General features: G+C 38.0%; 1 protein-coding gene across 6 annotated transcripts in view; it reads left to right on the forward strand.

Annotated features, from left to right (window-relative positions):
- The window catches only part of ASXL3 (ASXL transcriptional regulator 3), a 131572-nt gene that overhangs the window by 91996 nt on the left and 14477 nt on the right, over window positions 1–25099 (forward strand). For 5 of the 6 annotated variants that reach the window (XM_075494572.1, XM_075494567.1, XM_075494568.1 and 2 more), the window contains 2 exons: window positions 20504–20600; window positions 21062–21167. In XM_075494572.1, the coding sequence (XP_075350687.1) occupies window positions 20504–20600; window positions 21062–21167 (203 nt within the window). Of the gene's footprint in view, window positions 1–20501; window positions 20601–21047; window positions 21168–25099 lie in introns of those variants that run through there. The other variant, XM_075494571.1, reaches the window with a different exon arrangement.

Below are 25099 nucleotides of genomic sequence, written 5' to 3' on the forward strand. Positions count from 1 at the left end.
AGTTTTGTATTAAAAGAGAGTAAGCAAAGCTTTATTTTCACAGTTCCGTCCTTGTAGCAGGGTAACCATCTTCCTGTTTGCTTTCTTAACTTCATCAGTACTTGAGGATTATATTTGCCATTGTACTTTTGCAGCATTTTCTTTATAAGACATCAAACTGCAGAAATTAGTCCTGTGTGTATTATTTGCTCCCAGGTTTGTTTTACGTTTCTCTCCATGGAATTACTGCATAGTAGTAGCTAAATGATTACCTTATCTTACTTAGCTGCCTTTTCTGCTAATACTGCAACCTTTTAGATGTCCTTTTCAATTCTCTATCATCAGTAGCTTTCAAATATTTATTATTATGTTCCTGTAAATGTTTGAGTTTTACACTGGAATAGTTTTGGGGTTATGACAAAAGCACTTAGTTCAGAGGAGAACATTTGCAATAGAAGGTTAAATGTAACATATGTCTTCTGCACCTAAGCCTATTTAAAAAGCTATTAAATTGGCACCCCTGTGTGTGTAGAATTGAAGGTCATTTTATGTCACATTTCTCCCTTTAACTGACATTTTTTCTTTGGTTTTATTGGTTAATGTGGATAGCCTGGTGTTGTTATAATGTGCTTTATTTGTACAGCTTTATTAGGGTCATTTTAATATAAGTATCTTATAGACTAGATGGATGAAGAAATTCCAAAGCATTTAAGCTGCCTTTTCAATAAGATTCTGGGGCTCTGATTCCTAAGCTCAGCTAGCCAGGAGTGTTCAGAGAGGTTACTACCCCCAGCTGGCCCCTCTGTCCTTGTGCTGCAAGTTAATACCTTTTTTACCGAATGCAGCTGTATGAATGGTGTATCTGCACATTTCACAGTCATGTATTAACAACAAACATCAGTTTCACTTTACATGAGTTGAAGGCTGAAGGATTTTACTTCAAAATCCCTGTTGGCTTAGCTACAGGAATGCTCTTTTAGTTTTCCTAGTGCAGTCCAGTAAGGCTCACTGCAATTGCATTGCAATCTGGCTGCTCTGATTGATGTGGTAGTGGAATTCTTGTTTGCTTGTTTGCAATAATCCTTAGAGGTCCTCCTCAATATCAGTACTTCTACATATGTGAATAGGAAGCTTTACATTTTTTATTAAGTGTCACGTTTTTGTATTTCTGCAGGCCTGGTCAGTGTATTTCAGAAGTGTGAATCAGTGTTTTCCACCATGCTGCGTCCATGTTGTGGAAGTTCTTGTTTCATTTCTAAAGCCCTAGCTACAGGCTCTTGTCACACTTAAAGCATGTCTCACCTTTACAAACAAATTTTGCAGAGGTGTTAGCAGAACTATTGCAATTAATTTTGTCTGTAGCAAGGCTCAACTCGGAACATCTAGTAGGACACAGCAATGGTGCTGTGCTTGCTGAAAGCTGAAAATCCAAGAGCCACAGCTGTCTCTGCAGCATCCTTTTCCAGAAGTCCTTCTGGTGTGTGAGGGGCCCTGTGCTCATGGTTGTTCTCCTGATGCAAACTAGTGAAGCTTTTGTTCCCCTCTCCTTCCCTCCAAACAAATTTTATGAAGTACAGTGCACAGCTGTTAGTGCTTAAAAAAAAGAGGACCTTGTATGCAACACCAGTTGCATTTACATTTGACAGAATTATTAGTACTTTAAAAAGAGAAAAGAATTGATAAAACACCAGTGGAAAAGTACTTGCACAAGTGCCTTTTTAAAAGACTTTGTGCTAGGAGCTGTGTTACGAGAGTATAACTAATAAGTGGACATAAATGGTAACATATATGGACACAAGGGACTGGCATGCTTCAAATTATGTGGTTAGTAAGGATGCATTGCACTACTGCAGTGTGTAGTGTTTCAACTGTTCCTTCCTTGCAAAGTGCTAGTAATTAAGTGATATGACTTGGTCTGCAGTGCCTCCAGTGTTGCCACTGTAGGGCTGCACTGGAATTAGATGGAGAATAGAACATTCCTTACAGTTCTGAATCTGAAGACAGCCAAGGACCTGAAACAGGGTGTTGGATGCAGGTGCAGTGAAAAGAAGAGCAAGCAGAAGAGATCCATCCATGCTTCTGCTGCAATCTCTCTCCCTCTCTTCACCCTTTCTTTCTCCCTCTCCCCCTTCTTCCCCTCTCCGTACCTCCCCCCCCCCCCCCCCCCCCCGTATTTGTTTTGCTTAAATAAAAAAGGGAAAAAGAGGCTGGGGGTTTTTTTCCTAATTATTTCAGAAGATTGCTATTCTTTGTCTTTGAATTATTTAAACTCAAATTTCCTGTAGCTTGTTCTCTCTTGTGTTAAGGACATACAGACAATTTTTTGCATAGGAGGGCAATGTTTTCTAATGCCTAGAGAAACGGGATTGGATGCAGGGTTTTCATTTATGGCACTCATCAAAAATGACTGACTAATTTTAAATGTTTACGTGTAACATCCCTTTACCATCTGCTTCTTGGGGTCAAAGGCATATGTCTTTTTTTTTTAATCAAAAGCTAGATGAATAGACCCTGCTGTTTACATCTCTTTTTCTGCACCTTCCCCAACATATGAGCATTGTTGGATATTTTAATAATGTTTTAATTTTTCAAAGTCTCCAAGCATCTTTTTTTAAACAAGTTTCGTACATGCTTGTCTTGGTCATGATCTATGTATGTTTTTCTATTTTACCTTTTTTTTCGAGACTTATGTGCCTCTTCTAGTACCGTTATAAATACTTGCTGTATGTTGCGTGTTCTGACATGCTTGGGATTGCTACTTGTATGATGGATGTAATAGAAAAATAAATTTTAATTGTAATTTCTATAATTTGAGTGCAGTTAGAAGGTACTGTTTGCTGCATATTCTGGTTTTCCTTGTATTTTAGTTGTTTTTTACTTCATTTTAAAACATGCTTTATCTTTTCATTTTGCCAGATTTATTATTCTCCTTAAATTCTTCATTTAATTTCTTGCATCTGAGCTCAACCAGATTGGATTCTATTGTCTTTTTTGACACTACAGGGTATTGGAATGAATATAGCTATCCCACTTGTCTTCTTGATTTAGACAAGGTCTAAATTAACAAGTCACATTTCATTTTGAAAACATATGTTTGCAATTCTTCAGTCTTATTCGGCATATTTCCCACTTTAGTGAAGATGGAAAAGGTCTTTGTTTCTTTCTTTAAAAGACTCTTCTTCCTTTTCTCTGCTTGTCTGAAGCAATTATTCCTGTAGTAGTAGATACTTGGTTTTTCATCCTTTGATGTTTTACTTCTAAGTTTAGTCTTGTTATTTTTTAAGGGACTAAAGTAATATTCAGAATTACTTTCACCGTCTGTCTTCAGAAGCTGTCTTTTCATTTTGTATTCGAGGACAAACTTTATGTTATGTCAATGATCAGTTGGGAATTACAACAGTTTTTCTTGTAAGGATTGATAACTTCATAATCAGGACTAAATAAAATTTAGCTGTATTCTGGGTCAGGTTATACCCTACTGTGAAAAGGTGAGACCTATGGAAGAGAGATTATACACAGTGAACATTAGCACTCAAGTTGTATTTACATCAGAATTGCTGTGAGAGACATAGTGTAAGCTGGTATCTTTCCATGTCACCTACCTAAAACATGAAGTTGCGGTGGCTGAGTTTGTTCTGGGAGCAGCTCTTAAGTCAGACCCATGTATTGCTGTCTACTGTATTCCTTTGTGTTGGATGTACCTGTCTTATCATTCGTGTACTTCTCAGCTTTACTGTAGCAGGTTTGTGGTCACAACAGCAAAAAGGTGCTGATAGTTGCATCTTGTCAGAAGCAATTTTCTTATACTCCTGTTTACCTACTTTAAACTCAGAACCTCTTCCATTGTTGGCTTAAAATTACGTGGAAACTGTTTTAAGAAAGGATAGATTTTTCTTCAAAGTCGTAGCACTGTGTGTAAATGTGTGCATGTATTTTTGTGTTTGAGGTGAGCCTCTAAGTGTTCCTTATCTTCAGGCAAAGAAACAGTTGCTATCCTTTTGTCTCTGTGTTTTTTGGCAAGCCCCGTCTGTTTTTTTAAATGTTCTGTAGCTTCCAAGTGCATTACTTCTTCCACATTCCTACCATCTGTGTCCTCAAGACCTGAAATCATCAACATTTTGTATTAAACTTGGTAATTACCAACTCCTTTACTATTCATTCCCCTCCCTTTTTTTACTCCTCTCCAATATTATACTGTGCCTTTCTCTGCACATGTTTCTCTTTCCGTTTTTTATGTATATAAACACCATTGATGAAAATTTGCTCCTCTTGAGAAAAGACAGGCAGAGAAGACAAGGGGAGTGGTTGCCCTCAAGGGGAGCAGTGTATGTGTGTGGAGCTCTTCCATAGGGTGGATTACAGTCTGGTTCAGATCTTAGGGGTCAGGGTCAGAGGAGAGGCGAGTGACATGGACCTCATTGTGATGTGAGTTTGCTAGACCATCCAATCTAACTCAGCGCTGGTAAGGCCACACCTAGAGTACTTTGTCCAGTTCTGGGCCCCCCAGTAGAGAGAAATGGAGCTACTGGAGACTACAGTGAAGGGCCACTGACAGCATCAAGGGGAACATCTCTCATATGAAGAAAGGCCTTTGAGAGCTGGGACTTAGCCTGGAGAAGAGAAGGATCAGGGGGAATCTTACCAATGTGTATAAATACCTGAAGGAAGGGTGTGACAGGACCAGAGGCAATGGGCACAAACCAAAAGAGAGGAGGTTCCATATGAACGTAAGGTAAAACTTTTTTTAGTGAGGGCACAGGTTGCCTAGAGAGGTTGTGAATTCTCCATCCTTGGAGATATTCAAAAGCCATCTGGACATGGTCTTGGGCAACTGGCTCTAGGTGACCCTGCTTGAGCAGGGGGCTTGGACAAGATGACCACCTCCAGAGGCCCCTTCTAACCTCAACTATTCTTTGATAGGGTGAGAAAGTAGATAAACTCTTCTTTAAATAACTTGAGGAACTCTGTATCACAGACCTGGTTCTTATGGGGACTTTAACCTCCCTGTTATTGCTAGAAGGACAACACAATAGAATGCAAACAGGGAGATTTCTGGAGAGTGTCAGGGTACTTCTTGACTCTGGTAATGGAGTAGGCAACTGGGGGTGACGCACAGGTGTATCTGCTGTTCAGTAGCGTAGAATAGCTCGTTGGAGGTGTAATACTAAATGACCATGCTAGCAGTAGCTATAGTGACTGTGAAGTGGAGTTCAAGATCCTGAGGGGAGCAAAGAATAAGTAGTAGTAGACTGAACAAAGAAAATTTGGGACCGTTGCTGAATGGGGTCTGTGATCTAATGACTATGAACACATATACAGCTGACATAATGCCTTCTTTGCCTCCACTGTCACCAAAAAGATCTCCCAGGCCTCTGAGCTTTGTAAAAGCATTCAAAGAGGAGAACTGCCAGCAGTAGATAAAGTCCAAGTCAAGATTACTTGCAAGAACTTGATCCATAGAAATCCATGGGACACAACAGACTACATCCAAGGGTGCTGAGAGAGCTGCGTAATGTCTTTGCAAGGCCTCTCTATCATCTTTGAAAGGTCCTGGAGATCAGGGAAGGTCTCCAATGACTGGAGAATGGAAACGTTGCACCCATCTTCAAAAAAGGTCAGAAGAACCCTGGGGTCTTGGTAGGCAGCAAGTTAAATAAGAGCCAGCAATTGCACCATGGCAGTAAAGAAGGCTGGCAGTATCCTGGGCTGGGTGAACAGGACCAGCAGGTCAAGAGACGTGATCATTGATACCCTTTCTTTCAAGAAAGACATTGACATATTGGAGCAAGTCCAGTGGAGGGCTACCAAGATGGTTAAGGGGCTGTAGCACAGGAGATCTGGATTTGTTCACACAGGGAAGAGGAGGATGCGAGGGGATCTCATGGCAGTTCACAGCTAGCTAATGGGAGGTTGTAGAGAAGACAGAGCTCTTCTTGGAGGCACACAGTAATAGCATTAGGGGCGATGGAAACAAGCTGAAACTTGGGAAATTCTGATTTGATTATCAGGAAAAATATTTTCACAGCAAGAGTGGTTAAGCACTGGTAGAGGTTGTCCAGAGAGGCTGTGGAAGCTCTCTTCTTGGAGATACTCTGAGCTCAAATGGGCAAGGCCCTAAACAAGCTGCTCCAAGTGGAATGGCTTTGAAAACTTCATGACCTCTGGAGGTCATGCCCAACCCACATAATTCTATGTATGATTCTGTAGGTGATATCTACTGCTTTTTCCTCAGACCTGTCAGAGAAAGCATTTACATTGATGTCATGATTTCTTCCTAAGAGCTCTGTCTTGGTTGGTGCTCATTTCTTTGTAATCTTCTGGGTTCTTTGTTGTATTATTTCCCTTTTTTTCCCCAGGATTGAAATCTACATTCTGTATGTGTGAAAACCTGGAGAAGTACAAACACAGCATGTTAGCTGTTCAGTAGCGGGCTAGCTCTTTAGTGTGATTGAAGACGATCTGTTAGTTATCTTGTTTTCCTTTGTTAGTGTATCTCATTTTTGCCTGGCCTCTGATTTTTTTCCCCATCTGAAGTGTATTATTATAGTTTAATAACACAGCCAGGTTAGTACTTTCAATATGGTTCTTTCTGGTCTTGGAGATTAATGAAAAGCTTGTGCTTTAAGCTGATAGGTTCCTGTCTTTTTTTTTTTTCCCCCCTACACTGACATAATTTGCAAGGGTGTACTTTGCCCTAGCATCGTTTCTGTAAAGAATTTACAGAATTCTTAATTTCTTGAATCAAGCTTGAGCAGCTACTAATCTAATAATCTACTGAAGTCCAGTGTTTTTATTTTTCTCTTCACTGTGTGGCAGCTTGCATTCAAGATGTTTTTGTTTTGCTGTTCTCAACTTTCCTGTTGGGGCCCCTCACACAGGTTTTTTTTTGCAGGGCCTAGTAGTGCCACTGGTTTATCCCCATAGAGTTCCTTTTTCTGGATCTCCAAACTCTGCTTCCCTGCCAGTTCTGAAGGAAATACGAATTATCTATCACACCTATAGGTACTTCCTGTGGACTCTTGAGCTCTGTCTTCTTGTGGCCGTTTCCCTTACCATGTGACGTTTACCCAAAAGTTCAGAGGTAATCCAATACTGAGGAGTTCTATAGTAAGGCAGTCTAAGCTAGACATTGAAGCTTAATGGTGGCAGTGGGGCTTTAGTGTAGGAAAGCATACACCGTTTTGCACTGGAAATAGTGATGTGAGTTATTCCATTGCTAGTTTCTAAATCAGATTTGAAAAGAAGATATGGTCATAATTATGGACAGCTCAGCAGAAACATCTGTTCAGTCAACCTTTAAGCAACAACAACAGGGAGGCTGCACTAAAGAAAATACCCTTTCATTAAATAAATAGTATTAAAACATCACCTTGAATAGTAAGCATGGCCAGTTCACTTTAGAAGCTGTGGAAAGAATCCAGAGAAGGGCGCCAAGATTTACATGAGCCATAAAAAAAAATTCTAAAGAAAAATTACTGGATTTGGGCTTTTTAATCTACCAGAAGCAAATTAAATGTGAAGAGCAGCAACTTTAATAACAATCAAGTGCGGTATTTCATACAATAGGCAACTAACCCATGGAAGTCTTTTGCATACTAAGAGTTAGCATTGATTGCTGGCAGAGTTTAACTGATATAAATAGAAGATGGTGGATGCATATATATGAGTAGTAGCCACAGTTATATCAAATGGACTGAAATATTTATGGAAAATAAAAATCCCCTTTTTCAGTCTTATGCCAGCTAAGCTAAATAGAAATAGAAATCTTTTATTTGACAGCTTTCCTGGTAATTCGCTATTGTGTGATTTTTCACAAGCTTTATCTGCATGATCTGTTCCTTGCAATTATCAAGGTTTAGTTCAACCTCTGATTTTATCTGATATTGTTACCATATGGTACCACTCACATATTACTGACTGCTGAAAAATATAGTATCTTTGCTTAGCATTGAGTTGTGTAGCAGAAACACTATCATCAGAAATGCAGCCATTGTTTAACAGAACTTACAGATTTTTTGTGACAACTACAGCTGCTTTTCCTTTTCTTACCCAAGTGCATTCACACTCATTCTTTATTATAGGCTTGCCAACTGTTAGAGCATCCTTTTAGTTTGGTCCCATTTATCACAATCTCTTTGAATGGTAGTTGTATAAGTGGAAAAATGACTTTTAGGTAGGTAATGGCATACTTGAACAGCCAGCAGTATTCTATAGGAAATGGAGAAACTTGCTCAATGATTTTCATAGAAGTACATGCAAGTTCACTTAAAAGTATTTTTCAGATGGATAAAAGTTAAGTTTTATAATTGCCAACTATTACTTGACAGGGAGAGCTCTAGCTGTGGAGAACTCTCTGACATAATTGGTTCCCAGATCATTAGCCAAAGTAATGAACAAGAGAATCATTGTTTTGCATTATTATATAGAATTTAGGCTTATATAAGTGCAAGCAGATCTTGTTAGAGTTTCTGAAGAATGTGTCAGTCAGAAATTAAACAGTCCAGAGGCTGACAAGAGCACATAGAGTAATAAGTTCTGTTCCCCTTTTTAGTGCCTTGTCCATTTTGCGATGGTAATGTTTTTTTCTAGAAAACATTGGTATGGACAAAGCATATGACCTTATAATACTACTCTCTGCAGCCATTCTGTATTTCCCAATGATAATTTCTGGCTCTTGGGCTTAATGAGAAGTCTGTTCTACAGGGATGCCACACACAGCCTCAAGAACAGAAAGTATCTAACTTGGCTTTTAATATGCCTCAAGCTATCAACTGCCAGCAAAGGAGTTGTTGATGAGTGAGTAAGGCTCCTCCAGCCATCATGAAGCATAATTGTGGTGGCTGATATGTGGGTTTTTGTTTGAGAAAGATGGTTCCAGAAACCGAGAGAGTGTGTCCGCAATACAAGCAGAGCCAGAAGACAGTGCAATGCTCCACGCTATGACATCCATTTAAGATATTTTGGAACTAATTGCAATCTAAGGTTTAAATCACATGCAGCCAAAGTGAAGCCATTATCTTATGAAATTGCAGTGTTTCTGAAGGTCATTCTGTCCAAATGAGTGGTTGTTTCAGATATGAATCATGAGCTGTGGTCAGTTACACTAGATTGCATAGAGTCACTCCACTGGAAGGGCATTAAGAGGCTAGAGGCCTTGAAGACAGAATGCAAGGACTGACTTAAGCACCTTTGTCAACTGGGCAGAAGAGAAATGCATGCAAGAGCGCTTTTACTTTTCTTTTTAATGATGATGTAATAGATGGCAAGTTGATATATCATCCTTTGGCTTTGTAAACTGTGAAACACTCTGTTACTAATTTATTTTTAAACTTCTTTAGCATCTTTTATATCTTGACATAGAAAATATGCAAAGAAAGGACAATTTATCTAGTCTCCTCTACACTAAGACAGAATCAACAATGTCTGTTTTTCTTGATATTGTCTAAAAGGATTTTTGGCTGTTCAGTGATGGAGAATTCACAGTCTCTCCAAATAAGTCTAGTGCTTCATTGTGTTCACTGTTAGAAAGTTTTCTCCTCAGTGTCTAATCTGAATCTGTCTTGCTGCAATTCTGACTATTATTCTTTGTTCAGTTGAGCATCTACATAGAGAGCATGGAGATTACTGTGTTCATTTCACAATAGCCTTCCAACATGAAGGTGCTAACCCATTCCCCATCTTCCTGTTTCTTTTTCTTGAGAAGCAGCCCTGATTAATGCAGTCTTTGTAGATCTAGGACCTTAAATCTGTGCTCAGCCTCATTTCTCTCCTTTGGACTTTGTACCAGTTCTGAGTTGCAACAATCAAAATTGAACATATTGCTCCAGCTCAAGTGATAAGTAACACCAGGGAGAGCAGAACTGATTTCTGTGTTTTTACACAGTACTCCCATTTATAATTTCCAGCGTTGTGCTCACCTTCTTTGCAATTTTATAGCAAGGTTGACTTACTCAGTTTGTGATCAGGCCATGTGCTCATAAGCCACAAATACTTTTCTACAGAATCATTGCATAGCCACTTAGTTTCTTCATTTTGTATTTCTCTAGTTATGTGTTACTACAAGAGTCTTAAACTTTGCATTTGCCACTATTGCAATGCCCTGCTTATCCCTGTTGTTTCCAAAGTAATTCTCAAATCCATCAAGAGAATTCTGAATTTCAGTTGTAGATTTCAGTGTACTCTGTCCCTCTCTGACCGATGTTATTTGCAAATTCCTTCCATTTTTTTATCATGCCCCTGAAATACAGCCTCCCAGTTGATAATAAATAAACAATAGTTCTCTAAGAGTTCTGAGTAGTTCTGTAGCCACCTAATTACAATTTATAGATCCTAGCTTTGCTTAAGAAAATGTCATGTGACACAGCATTGTTAAAATCAAGATATAAAACTTATGCTGTTTCTCTTCTATCACAAGGCCTGTTATGCTGTCAGAAGGAAAACAGACTGACTTGACATGACCTATTCTTGACAAATCCATGTTGGCTGTTGCTCAGCTCCCTGTTAACTTCCAGGCAGTTGTGTATAGTGTGATATCTTGTGCTTTAATCATTGCACATATTCTTCAGAGCTTGAAGACAGGGGTAGCAAGCAAGATACTTAAACATAGGCTTCTTGTGTCAATTGAGATGCACTGCGGTATGTAGTCTAGTACCCAGCTTCTTCTTCAAAAGGTTACAGGTCCCCTATAGGTTCTGGGTTGTATCTGCCTAGAATGTGTCCATATGAATATCTTACGACACCCTAGGGCATCTCAAAAAAGAATTGGTTGTCTGTGTGTAGGCCATAGAGTTCTTCTGAAGCTGGTTTAGTCTGTAAGTCCTTAGCTGTGCGCATCCCCTTCTTTAGGCACAGGTGATACATATCTGCTGTATACATACAGCTAGCACGTATTATTTTGCGGTTGTTGTCTTCACTGCTCTGAAATCCATCTTTTAACAGTTCTGAAATAGATTCATAACTGGGTGTTTAACAGGCTATTCTATCAACCCCAGATTATTTGAATGCATTTAAATAATATTTATTCAGCTCCTTGCTTGTTCAAGGGTGAGATCTTACCCTTTTGCCTTTCGTTGCTGGTATTAATTGTATTAAGCACCTCGATGCAGCAGACTTGTGGTGAAGATGGATGCAAAAAGGCAGTATGAACATTAGCTTTGTCTCCATATCCCTCTATTTTTTCCCCTTTGTTGCACAGCAGACTAACTTTTTCTTTTATCATCTTCTTGCTCCTAATGTACTTACGGAATTATTTCTTCTGGAGTTTGATGTGTCCCTTGCCAAGTGTGTCTAATTTTGGCCCATTATACCATGTTCTGCTGTGGTATTCTTGCTTAGTAAGTTGACCTCATTTCCATTCCCTGCATGCTGTGAGATCAACAGTGAGGTCCTATCTAAGACAATGTGGTCTCATTGTACAATCCTCATTATTCCTTTGCAGGAGGCTTTGCATTCCATGTGGTCAGTATTGTTTGTTTAAAGAACTGTGAGGTTTCTTTTAACTCCTTTTTCACTAGCACCATGTTCCTGGGGGTTCTCCCAGTTCTGCATTTATGAAAGTGTGCCTACTTGAAACACATTTTTTTTTTTATTCTGTTGTCATTTCTTCTTTCTTTTTTTCCCCAATAAGCTTTAGTCTTTTATATTACTATCAGTCATATGAATTATCAGATCTCCATGTTGCCAATTAAGTCAAAATGTTGATTGTCAACTAAATCTTCCAAGTCCTCCTACGTACCATTTGTAGTTCTTGCATTAGTGTTCAACCATCAAAGACTGAGATAAATGTACCACTGTCACCACATTGGCCCCTTCTTTAACCCCTCCTTTTATAAATAAACTTCTTTTGGCAGTGGTCCACAGAACAGGATTTGATTTGATTTGATTTGCCCATACTATTGGGCCATGTATATAAATACAGTGTTCAAATTTTGGAGAAATTAGCAAGTCTGACCTTATAGCATGTTCCTTTCCTCTGTGAGGGCTGTTTTCCATCTTTGCTTACCTATTGCCGTATCTGTAAACCTTCTTGGGGCATCACCCCATGGGTGAAGATGCCAAAGCCATTCTGCCTGCAGCACTTATTAAACCACGACTTCATTACCAGTATATGTCTGTCACTGCTGATAAAAACATCAACAGATCCCTAGGTTCCATGATGAGTCCTACAGCCTCCTTGTCACTTCTGATCCACTCAGTCTCATTTCTGGCTGTATTCTTAGAGTGGACATCGTAGATGGACATCAAAGTTTAATAACCAGCTAAATGGGTAGATTTTGCAGGCATCATACCTACCAAGACCTTCATGAGGTTCATCAGATGGTCTCTGTTGTCCTCATTCCCCTTCATTCTCCCCTTGGACTCCCCTTTGGAGATGGTGAATCTCTTGGACACTGGGAACACTGGCTTTTCTTAATCTATGCTTGGGATTGGTTCCTCTCTTTTTCCAGAACAGGTTCTAATTTTGGGATTACCTGTCTCTGTATATAAAGATCATATGAAGGTATGGAGAGAGCTTTTTATTCTCTGATGGTGTGCTTGGGTGTGTTGTGCTGTTATATCTGAATTTCAAACTTGCCAAACAGTTGCACATGTAAACTAGTTACTGGTGCTTGAGACAGCCTATTTAAAATTTACATGTGACCATTTTAAACATGCAGTTTCAAGAGAAATAGGAATGTAGTCTTTGGTGTCCAGTGCAGCAGATGTGGGTTTATAGTCTGTTGTGTCAGTGCTGAGAAGCGTGTTTGTGAGTGCTTATACCTGGAACATTTTGTCCAAATGTATCTGCAGAGCTTGTATCTAGTTCTGCTCTGTATGACAAAGGGTGTCTTTTTTACATTTTCAGTAGTTAATGACAAGGTGGATGGCCTTTAGAAATGCATTGCCTTGTCTTTTATGTTGTGCTTTATAAGCATTAACAGGAATTAATTTGGTCAGTGCTTTTCTTGCTATACTTCTGTGCTGTTGCGGTGTGTTACCTCTTTGTAGCTTTCCTGTATCCAGTTTCTGAGCTGTTTTATATAGAGGAGGATAGGACTCACCTCCAAACGAAGACATCTAAATTTTTATGTCTGCAAGTGTGCTAAGTGTCTAAACTCCCATTACAGATGATGCAGATTGAGTCAATACATGAACAAAGAGCCTGAAGAGCTATTTGTCTCACTGTAAAGTAGATGCCGACTTGCTGGTCAGCTAAATAGTCCTCTAGGCTCCATTGACTGCATCAGCTAGACCTCCATTGACTGTAATAGGAAACCTAGGCCACATCTAGACATTTACATTAGTTGTTCTAATCTTAAGCTGAATTCCAGCCAGGAATGCTACCACCCTCCATTACTTTTTAAGTTACATTTGTATAGAGCTGTAGGGTCTAGGCTTGTATGCCTTTGGCACTAACACTATAGAAATCATTAATAGCAAATATTAATCTTTGTCATCAAATGATAGTTGGTAAAGCATGAGTTTGAATATTGTTTTCATTATGATTGCTAGCAGTCACCCCTTCTATTCACCCCCTCAAAGAATGCCAAAAGCACTTTAGGTAGTGACCTGAAGCCACTGATCACAGGTGGCAAGCGTCCAGTTTTGGTGGTGTACACAGATATTTGATAGGATCACCTGGGGCCTTGCTTGTGAATTGGTGGTGTGGTTTATCCCCAGCCAGCAACTAAGCCCCACACAGCCACTCGCTCACTCGTCCCCGGTGGGATGGGGGAGAGAATCGGAAGAGGAAAAGTGAGAAGACTCGTGGGTTGAGGTAAAGACAGTTTAATAGGGAAAGTAAAAGCCGCACACACAAGCAAAGCAAAGCAAGGAATTCATTCACTCCTTCCCATGGGCAGGCAGGTGTTCAGCCATCTCCAGGAAAGCAGGGCTCCATCATGCGTAACGGTGACTTGGGAAGACAAACGCCATCACTCCAAACATTCTCCCTTTCCTTCTTCTTCCCCCAGCTTTATATACTGAGCATGATGTCATATGGTATGGAATATCCCTTTGGTCAGTTGGGGTCAGCTGTCCCAGCTGTGTCCCCTCTCAACTTCTTGTGCACCCCAAGCCTACTCGCTGGTGGGGTGGTGTGAGAAGCAGAAAAGGCCTTGACTCTGTGTAAGCACTGCTCAGCAATAACGAAAACATCCCTGTGTTATCATTAACACTGTTTTCAGCACAAATCTAAAACATAGCCCCGTACTAGCTACTATGGAGAAAATTAACTGTATCCCAGCCAAAACTAGCACCATTGGGCCAAACTTATTTTTGCGCTTTCTATCTTCCATTCCACATGCTGCTTCCAAGCCTTGAAGAAGTCTCAGGCCTAAGGTCAGTGTTTTCTGTTAAGATAGTTGATAGCTATAAATAGCTATTGCTTGCATCTGTATTTGGGTGGCTAAAGTAATCTAAGTAGGTAGCCTATTTTAAAAAGTAGGGACTTTAAAAGAGAAGGCAGTTCATTCCTGTTACAACATGAATGACCAAGCTTGGCGTTAAGCACTGTGAGATCTGTTTTTTGCTGACAAAGACACTGTGGCATGAAGGAACAATTAATGCATCAGACTTCATGATCACCAGTAGGAAGTGGTTGAAATTTATAGGATCATCAAATGTGAATTTGGACACAGTTGGCCTACCCAATATAATGGATGTGTAAGAAAAGCACAAAAATTAGTCACCAAAGTGTGTGTACCAAAGTACTCACCCAGTTTTACTGTAGTCTGCATTCAGAGGATGTCCAGTTGGTAGAAGCTCATGCATGTGGAGACATGCATTGTGTTGTGGCAATCTCTTCTAAAGTTTACTATCACCTTTTACTAGATTTGATAGCAGTTTTTAATCCTTTGGGGATTTTGTGGCGCAAGAGAGCATCTGGTACGCTACAAACATATCTAATGATGTTTTCTTTGGATTTAGGTTGCAAGGGGGTGTTTCATGCTGACTAGCTTAGGTAGCAAATGTAGAGGCCCTAATTAGGAGTCTGATCTTCTTTATGCTTCCTTTACTGTTACTGGAAACAGAGGAGCTCTTCCAGAGTGATGATGCAGAGTACCTAAATTAAGTGTTTATTTCTGCGTCCTTGGCTCAAGTTCTGTTTCTTGGAGAGAGTTCCCCTTAGTATTAGAGATTTTGGGGGGAAAAGACAGATAGTGGTCTTCCCTGTCACCTGTGAACTTTTGCTCTATGATCGTCAAGAGTAAAATAAGCCAAGCCCAGCATGTTGTCTAGCCAGCTCTCCAAAGTGTTTGCCTTCAGAAAGTCAGTCACCAAGGTTGCCACATCTTCAGATGCTACATTTGCACTGTACTTTCATCATGGGTCAGTTTGATGCTGGTGCCCAATACTGGAGAATCACATTTGTTCCATGTTACAAAATGGCAGTGGTGTCTCTCCATGTATATAAATAAAATGTAATTTTTCCTGTGTGTGATATAAATGCTGCTAAATTTTTCATTTTTAATATCTTGGAGGCTTTAATGCAAACATGTCAAAATGTGTTTTCTCATACCTTCCATCTTTTGCACATAATTCCTTCACATACCTTTGGGAAAGGCTATGAATTGTAGGACTGTTCTTCCCCCAAGATAAAATATAAAAGCACAGATGAGGGCTAGTAGCAGCTTGTAGAAAGTGTATAATTACTTGAGTGGTACTGAACACTTAATTTGGATGAATCTTCACTTCTCTTGCTGATTTTTCGTTTGTTTTTGTATTGTGAGGTATTATGGTCAAATGGCGTGATGTTCACACATAAGCTTTCATTTAAGAAATACATTATACTACACAGGAACTATATATAATGGATAATTAGTAGTTTTATAAATACCTTAGGAGAATTTTGAATCATTTGAAAGAGAGACAGAAGTAATAGATTTGCTAATTCCTTGTCTTCGAACATTATAGCCAAGATTAGATAACCTACCAGTACACACCTATGCGGTACTTGCTGTATCCCTGCTAAACCACCAGTGCTCATCTTCAGGTTGAGCTAGAAAAATAATCCCTGCCTTATTGTCCGAAGAGAATTTTCAGTGGAACTTAGAGGAAAATAATTGAAGTAGTTCTTCATAGAAAGATTACTCAGTTCCTTTTGATAAGTGTTTGACATTTGCTTTGTAATGCAAACAGATGTTGGGTTTTAGCAGATACATTTTGGGGTTGGGTGCTTTTTTGTTTGCTTCCAATAAAAAGAGGAACTTTTAAAAGCCATTGTGAATTCTGCACAGAAGTATTAATTAGAAAACATAATTCTACCATTGTGCTTAATCAGAAAAACAGAAATTTAAAGCTCAACAGAATAAAACATAAACTTTCCAAGAAATGTTTGTCGTTCCAGCTCATTAACACACTGTCGCTGTTGGACAGCGTTTTTTAAATACCATAAAAATTAATAGTGTATTTAAGAACTGCTTTATTGGCATGTTTCTTCAAATTCTAATTTAGACCTAGTGTTTAATTGTGCTGTCTCTATCATCAGAGCCTAGAGAAGTAAATACACCCTTTGGCTTCAAAATTTTCAGTTTCCACTTTAACTTTTTGACTTAGGTGAAAATGCATGCTCTGGGTGAGGTAAGAAAAGAAGATTTCCGTAGAGGTTGTTAGCTGATATTGTAGGAGGAAGACCTCTTAGTCCTTCCAAATTTAACAGAGCAGAAAAAATGTCAGCCTAATTTCACATGACTAGGGTATTGAGAAAAGGACTAAAACATCTTTGTTAGTGTTGTTGCTGATAAACTCTTTCAAAACAACTAGATGTAAAATTGCTTGTTTTGTGTCTGTTCTAACTTGTTCAAGCTTTTTTTCCCTGTGTAGAAATCTTTAAATGAATCAAAATAGCTAAATGATTGAACTTCTTGTTAGTTTAGTTTGGGTTGTTTTCCTCATTTGGTAGTGGATCTGCTTTCTACTTAGTACTTTTTCTTCTTGAACATAACATTTTGAAAATTTCTGTCTCATTCACTTTAGGTCTTTGGCCACTATGAGTTCCTTTAGTTTTTTTGTCCTCATCCTTTTCTCTTTGAACTTTAACGGACTGAATAAATTCTTCCTATTCCATTCCCAGCACAGGTTTTCTTTGATCTCAAATTTCTGAGCAAGTTTGGTGAAGTCACTGGGGCTGGCCAACTCTTTATTTCCTGCATTTTTTCCATTGCTATCTGTTACTCTAAATTATGTGTACCAAGCCTAGATAATGATGACTACTTTCATGCATCTCTCCACAGTATTTTAGCCTGAAATTATTCTTTCATCTTACGTTAAAATAGATCACTGGAAGCTTCCCCGCTAATTAATTAGTGTGTTTCCACCTTTTGTATTATTATATGCTCTTCTGTCTAGATTTCAGCTGTTGCAGCTACTTAAATCTTCCATGAGTTGTGTGGTCCCATGAACACAGGTCTCAGGAAAGGCCGTCCTCTGCCAGTTCATCAAAGGCAATGACTATCATGAAGTCAGCAGTGACTTCTTGAGTTTGTTCTTCTTACTTTTCTTAACCTAAGCATCTTTAACATCATATTTTCGATCTCGTGAACGTAGTTCCCTAATACTTGTAAGCTGTTACAGTTAATATCTAAAGTGGTAAGTGCAGCATGCATCTGTTTTCCAATGCAGTCCACAAATGATCTGTTGTTCCATTGCTAGTTGACCTATACTAATTTTTCTTCTTAGGTAACCCACTGCAATCTTCTCATTCTCCCTTTCTGCTATTCTGCTTCTGGTTTTTTTTTCCCCACCTCCTTTTTTCTTCCACAGGTACTTACTACTTGGCATTTTTTCTGCTCCACAAGAACTAATGAAGCTTACCTATGACCTTGCTAACAAGAACTAATGAAGCTTACCTATGACCTTGCTAACATTTGCTTTCTGTTCTGAAATTCTAGCCTGTGCTTTTCTCTCAGGTGGACTAGTTCACATCTGAATTTGGTTGAACCTCTTTCTAGCATTTAGTTTGGGGTTTGCAGTTTCTTTTTCACACCTTATAAGAAATTGTGCACCCAAAAACTTGGCACTTTTTTCCCAAGTGTGTTAGCCAATAAAATAAAAGATGCAGTAACTCTTCCTACAAAGCTTGCTTTTCTCATGTCCTTACAACACCAGGGTTACAATGAAGCTAAACTGTTTTTCTTGTATTCACATGGTAATATAACTTGGCAGTCTTCATAATGCTCTTGATTTATGCAACCTAGTGAAATAGCTCAATCACACTTGGCTACAGTTTCATATTATGTTTAATGCAATCTGAAAGTGGATTGCTACTGAGAAGTGGCATTCTCTTTCCACCTCTTGTGGTACATTCCAACTTTGCATGAGATCTAATGATCCTAAGGACCTTAGGATAAGTTGGATCATCCTGCTGGTTTAACAGAAAATTATTGTCCGCAAATGATTACCTTCCTATGAGATTTGTTGATCTGGCTAGTGATATGGCTACACTGTTTGCCATCAGCTGAGCAATGGAGTTTCAGGAGGACCATGCCTTTAAGAGGCAGCCTGCAGTTAAATGAGATTATATATGATGATAACAATTTCACGTCTGTATTACTCTTTCCATCAGGCTTAGGGATAAAGTCTTGAATTGACTGAAGTTTGGAGTAAAACCTATGTTGACACGAGTGCATGTTACTATTTCATCTCCTTTTATGTTGAAACTGAAGGTAGCTTCAGCACCTTTCTTTGAGGAACAAAGAATTGTTTATTTAGTAACTTGTGATTCTTTTCTTTGTAACTTCTCATCTTACCTTTTTAGGGAATTGTGTAAGTGCTGTTTTGGACCATATACTGGTTTGTTTGTTCAGGTGCAAGAGGCACTGGTATCTAAAAATCTCACTCTAATATATTCTGGAATTTAAATATTTCAGGAGAAGTTCATTTGTGCAGAAAGAAGATAATGTGTCATACCAGTTTGATTTATACAATAAGTACATGTTCTTTATGGCCTTTCTCTTGCCTCACTGATTTTATTTTCTTGCTGCTTGGGCTGCATGTTTCTCTGTTTCTTTACAGTTTTTCTCCAGTTTCAGCATTAGTCATAGCCTATCTGTAATTAATATGCATGTGTTCCACAACCCACATCATGAGAAGCGTAGAAGCATTATATATCCACCTTACTTGAATGCACATCCTATGACTTGTTGGCAAAACAATACTGTATAGCAGGAAATCACAGGCAGCAGTAGTGTAGGTTCATATCCTGCTGAGGGCCCCTGGTACCATGCACATACCATTTTCTTGCTGTAATCACGTGCCTTTAGCATTGCCTGTTTTTCAGAGTCCATGCTTATCACTCTGTTTCTCTTTTTACTACTTCACATCTTTCTGGTTTACTCCTACGAGATTATTGTGGGACAGGATATCAGCTAGTCAATGAGTAAATGAGCAAAGACTGTTCTGAGAGTAGGGCCAGTATTATCAGTGGAATATAGAGCTCAGCGAGGGAGATACAGCTAAATATTGTTTAGTGTTTCAGAGACTTCTGCTTCTTTTTGGCATCAGTTTGAAACAAGCACTGAGAATTAGAGGATATTACATAGCTAAAACGTGTTAATATGCTGAAAAACGTGCTGGTTTTTACTGCTAGAGCACAAATGGTGTTGTCAAACATTTATCTCTTAGTTACCTTAAAGGATGTAAAATAGTGAGAATGTTTGTTCTAGCAGCATTACCTCTTCTGCTGTTTCCTCTCCTTCTTGCTTTTATTTACGAGTTTGTTTTTATTGTCTGTTTATTATGCTAAAGGTGATACCCACTGGAAATTTGATTTATATAATTACTTTTTTCAGTTATTAGAATTCCTTCCATAGTCAGAGATGTCCTCACAACCTGAAAATAAGCATTAAGTTTTATGGTAAAAGAAAGCTCAATAGTTGGATTGCTTTTAAATGTTGTTATAGAAAATATTGCAGTTGAGACTTTTAATGGTGTTTTATCATTGAATATTCGACAGATGTAGAAAGTAAAAATAATTATAATGTTCTTCCACAGTTTTTACTGTTGATGCCTATAAAATTATGTGTATAGCTGTTGTTAGTTTTAGTGCTGAGTTTACACCAGTTATTTTGTTAAGGTTACCTGTCATCCACTCTTCTGCCAGTACAGCATATTAGCTAACATGAGTGTTAGGTTTATTTAGAAACAGCAAAGTTACTGTCTTCATTACATTTAATTAATTTGTTTTGCACAGTATTCCAGGCAGATGCACAAGTACAATAATGATCTTGATTTTTGATTGTGCACAATAGCTCTAGACATAGGCTCAAGATAGAGAGCTGTGATTAAAACACATCAATCAGTTGTAAACTGAGTTCTCATCAGTAATACTGATGACTGAAGAGAGCACACTGATGCTGGATTAGCCCACTTGCATTTACAGTAACAACTATAATGAAAATGCTGTTTTAGTAGTAGTAGGTAATTTTCTTTGTTATTCCCACTCTCTATCCCTCCCCATTTCCCTTAATTGGAACTCTGTTTTTATGTAATCTTAGCTGATGCTATTTCTGACACTGTCTTCTGCTACCATCGGCTTATTTTCTAGATGGGAAGTGATGGAGTTTTGCGCCTCAGTAGTTCTGCTCTAAATAATGAATTCTTCGCATATGCAGCACAAGGGTGGAAACAGCGATTGGCAGAAGGTAACTCTCAGATTTACCAAAGGTTAACTGTTTTTATGAAGAATGTCTCTGTTTCTACATTTGAGAAATACTTTTAGAATAGAAAGTGTAATACACCAGTAATTCAGCAAAAGAAAAATTGCTGATTCCATTTTGAATTTAGTGTACATTTTTACAGCTTGCTGTGGCAGCTTATTTTGACAGGTTAAAAAAAACCCAAGCATTTTCATCACTGCCAGCCTTGGAAATATAAATGCATGCAATGAAATCCCACCAATATACTGCTGAAATACCGATGTTATACAGTAAATTAAATCTTTCTATGTCACACTCACTTTTGTTTTTCATTATTTTCATTTGGAATTGTTGGATGCCTGTGACAGAAATCACTGTATGTCATCTTTGTATCTGTAATTTATAATTACCCATATTAAGCTAATCCTTGACAACTTTTATTCAATATGTTAGTATTTGTTTTTTAGGAGAATTTACACCAGAAATGCAGTTGCGCATCAGACAAGAGATTGAAAAGGAAAAGAAAACAGAACCTTGGAAAGAAAAATTCTTTGAAAGGTTTTATGGTGAAAAGTAAGTATTGAAGCAAATAAAAGCATTTTTAAATTTTCTTTTGGGAGGAAATGAAAATATAATTCTCTGCTTCACATCGCATGGTCATATGCTGTAAAACTTAATAAAGCAGTTATCAAAGGCAGTCATTCCCCAGTATAAGAAGTTGTGGGTAGAATTGTAGTGGTGTGTCTGCACTTGCATTACAATTGCATTTTTAAAGGTTCATAACTCATCCATAAAATTCATTCCAAGGAGAGCTTAAGACATAAGGCCCAAGCATGTGAGTGTTTTCTAATTATCTTTTAAAAGATAGCATTAGGGCAATTCTCCCCTCCTGCAAAATATAAATACAGCTTCTACAGACTAGAAGGCCAGTAGAGATATTTCTGTAGTATGATTTTATTTATTTCATTTTTTCTAAGCTAGTTGCAAAGTTTCTAAAATCAAATAGTGTTTTTTATTGTTTGACTGAGATGGCCCTTTGCTGGAGTAGAATATACAATGTAGAATAAATATTGGCTAGAGGCAAATGAAAGTGACAATGACTAGTCTAATTTTAGAAGTGAGATGCAAAGAATAAATAAATACTCTTAACTGACTAAAATTAATTAGATAGTATCACTCCAGGTGATACTATCGGCGTGAGTCAGCACCATTTCATTGATGATGATACAGAGATGGTATTCTGCAGCAGCTGAAGATTCAGTTCTTATATTCAGGGGTTTTTTTAAATCACAATTTAAAGAGATTCACATATTTTCAAATTTCAAGAATCTTACTTCTAAAAATTGCTTTAAAAAGTTAATCCATCAATACTTAGAATTACATCTCTCTTTTTAAAAATATTAAGTATTAAAAATTATTAATTATTATAAAGTATAAACTATTTTTTTAAGTTACTGATTTTTAAATTATTATTTTCAGGTATGTTTTAATGGAATTTATGCATAATACTTAGCAGACAAAAATGTGCCATGGGAAACATCATCACATGAGATGTCTTAGTTTTGTTGTTAGATGTTTTTTACTTAGGAAATCCAGGGCACAGGGAACCCTTCATATAAGTGATTAACTTAAAGATTAAGGCATTAACTAAAGTGTTTCTGCAGTAACAATGCTATTTCTTACAATCCACCGCCTTGGACCACTGGGAAATGTAGTGAAAACAAGGCAGCAAACAGACAGATCCATTGTAATATTTTATTTTGCACATCCTTGCTAGGTGCTTTCTCCCAGTGTGAATACTATTTCTACACCACTTTATCTTTACATATAAGGGAAATTCTAGGGTCATAATATGGCAGACTTTCTAATTGTCAAGTGCTTAACTTCCTGCTTAACAGCTTTGAGACCTCAATGTAGTCCAGGTGTTGATCCCTTTAGTATCAAAAAATATTAATTAGGTTTTTAGATAGGGAACATAATGGCTTTTCATTATGCATGTCAAGAGAAGAGTCTGTTACCAACCTTTCATGAAGGAAAGGGCTATGTAAGGTATTGGCATGGGGCCTTCCACAAAAAGTAGACATTTAGGAACAGCAAAGCATGAGCACCTCACTCTAGCTGAAGCCTGTTCCTCAGTCGCAAATGACTGTCACATGCACAGAGAATGATACTCATAATTTTACAGAGCCAGCAGTCGTGCCGTGCTAGCTGAATGCTGGACGCTATAATGGTTGGCAGATGATTACTCAGTCTGCAGTGATACATGTCATTTGGGTTGATAGGTTCCTGACATCAACATTGTTATGCAAAATGTCATATTGCACATAATTTCCATTTTGACTACAGTATTGAATCTGGTCCCCCCTGCCCTTTCCCCAGCTTGTGTTGTTTCACTTGCATTCTTCTTAATGGCTGTTATGTAGGCAGATTCTACTTCTTTGCTGCTTGGCCAGATTTAAGTACTTTTTCTCATTATTTACTGACTGAATGGTAGCTTTTGCTATAGTTTCCACCTTGTGTAAGTTCTCTCACCTTTTTTCACTTTGGTTTTTAAACTTGCTTTGAGTATGATTGGGCTTTCTCTCTTTTCAGCTATGTTGATTCAGCTCAAGTAGCAGATTTTGAAAGCTTCCTGAGCTATTTCTCACATGCACTGTCTGCAAAATGGATCTCTCTTGCAGTCTAACTTGCTTACTTTACAGTCAATGTAAATGCTGTGACTTCAGCTAATTTTATCTTTTCATATTCCATAAGTAAATTCAAATTTCACCTTATACTTAGAGAAGGACCATTAATAGATTCAAAATCTTTGTAAACATTTTTAGACACTCTCCAGTTCATGGCATTCAAAGGCTTTAGAGTGCTTCTTCCATGTTGGCTCTACACATTATATTTCTTGTATTTGCTCTTATCTATACCCAGGCTGTTTATCATGGGACTGTCAGTTGTAGTTTACTTCCATCCATTTATGTTCTCTTTCCGCTTCCTCATGGTTGTTCATTTTTCCTCTCTCTGACTTTCTTTAAAAAACAAAAACTTCATTCTGCAGTCATTTATCTAGGATCAGCTGATGCATGTTGCCAGAAATCCACATTCTTCTGGCTTGTTGCCCCAGGATTGCAAGGGTTATACTCTGTTGTCTCAATATATTATTTCTTTTCCCACTCTTGAGAGAGTTACATGTCAGGGTAGTACTGCTGGCTCACTAAATCAAAGCTTTAATTTTGGGTAGACCTCCTCTAAATTTTATTGCTGATTTAATCCTTCATTAATTTTTTTAAAATTTATTTTTCCTGGTACTACTTATCACAGCACTAGAATATCAGCATCCATATATCCTTGAGTAGCTGTTTGGTTTTTTTTTATTTGATGACTGACTACCCTTACTTCATCAGTTGAATCCTGTCCTTAGCACTTTCACCAATGGCTGTTTACTGCTGTCCTCATATTTTTGTGCTGTTTTGCAAACTTTGGGTGTCTTTTTCTTTAAGAAAGAAGACAGATCAGCTGTTTATCTTGCAATCTGAGATTGCCTTAAACATGCTGATCTTGAGCCTTCTCCTTTTGAAAGCCTTTTTCTTCACTGCAATATCTTCTTCAAGATAGTAGTATTTCCAATACTGTAAAAAAACTGATTAAGATTCAGGACGTGTTCTGCTGGCCTTAATCCTGCATTATCTTATTTTTCTTACACTTCTTCCTCTTCAACATGTTACTAGAATGTGTGTATTTGTGTAGCGTCCATGTGACAGTTGCATTTACCTTTATCCTGTCCTTCATTCCTTTGCTGATTTTCATTCCATAGAGGTAACTATCAGGCAATATCTTTTCTTGGTGTAAGCTGGCTAGAGAAAATAGACCACTGATTCAGTTTTCAGTAATGCAGTGGATTTCTTTCCCCTCCTCATTTTCCTGAGATAACTTTTGCTCGTTTACACAAGGAATTTTCGAGGAAGGAAGTTACTCACCTAAACTTATAACCTAAACTTAGACTATATAGGGAACCTATAGTCTATATAGAAGAACGACACATCTGAAATGCATTCAATGTGGAAGATGTAAATTTGCTGTTCTGAATTGCTGTCTAGAGGATCCTTCCTCAGCATATTGATGGCATAGGGAGACTTTGTGCATATTAAGTGACTAGTAGTAGGCAATAGTAATGGTTACCCTGAGAGTGCTTTTTTGGGTACCAGTTCCAGGCTGGTTTTTGTTTGGTTTTTTTTTGCATTTACAGCTATCACTGTAATGCATCTGTTCAGTATTTTTAAAATGTGCAACCACAGATTTTGGGTTTTTACATGCTTATTCTGTAATTCCATATACGTGGGCCTTTGTGATCTCTGTATCCTCTGGCTACACATTGACAAGTTATCTTGCTTCCATAATTTCTGAATATCTTTTATGCTTGCTTATTGCCATATTATTCTTTGTTTTCTGATTAAAATGAGAACAGGGATCAAACTTCTATTAATTAGATTAGAAGACCCTTAAGACCATGAAAT

This window comes from Mycteria americana, chromosome 2, assembly GCF_035582795.1.
Source record: "Mycteria americana isolate JAX WOST 10 ecotype Jacksonville Zoo and Gardens chromosome 2, USCA_MyAme_1.0, whole genome shotgun sequence".
NCBI lineage: Eukaryota > Metazoa > Chordata > Aves > Ciconiiformes > Ciconiidae > Mycteria > Mycteria americana.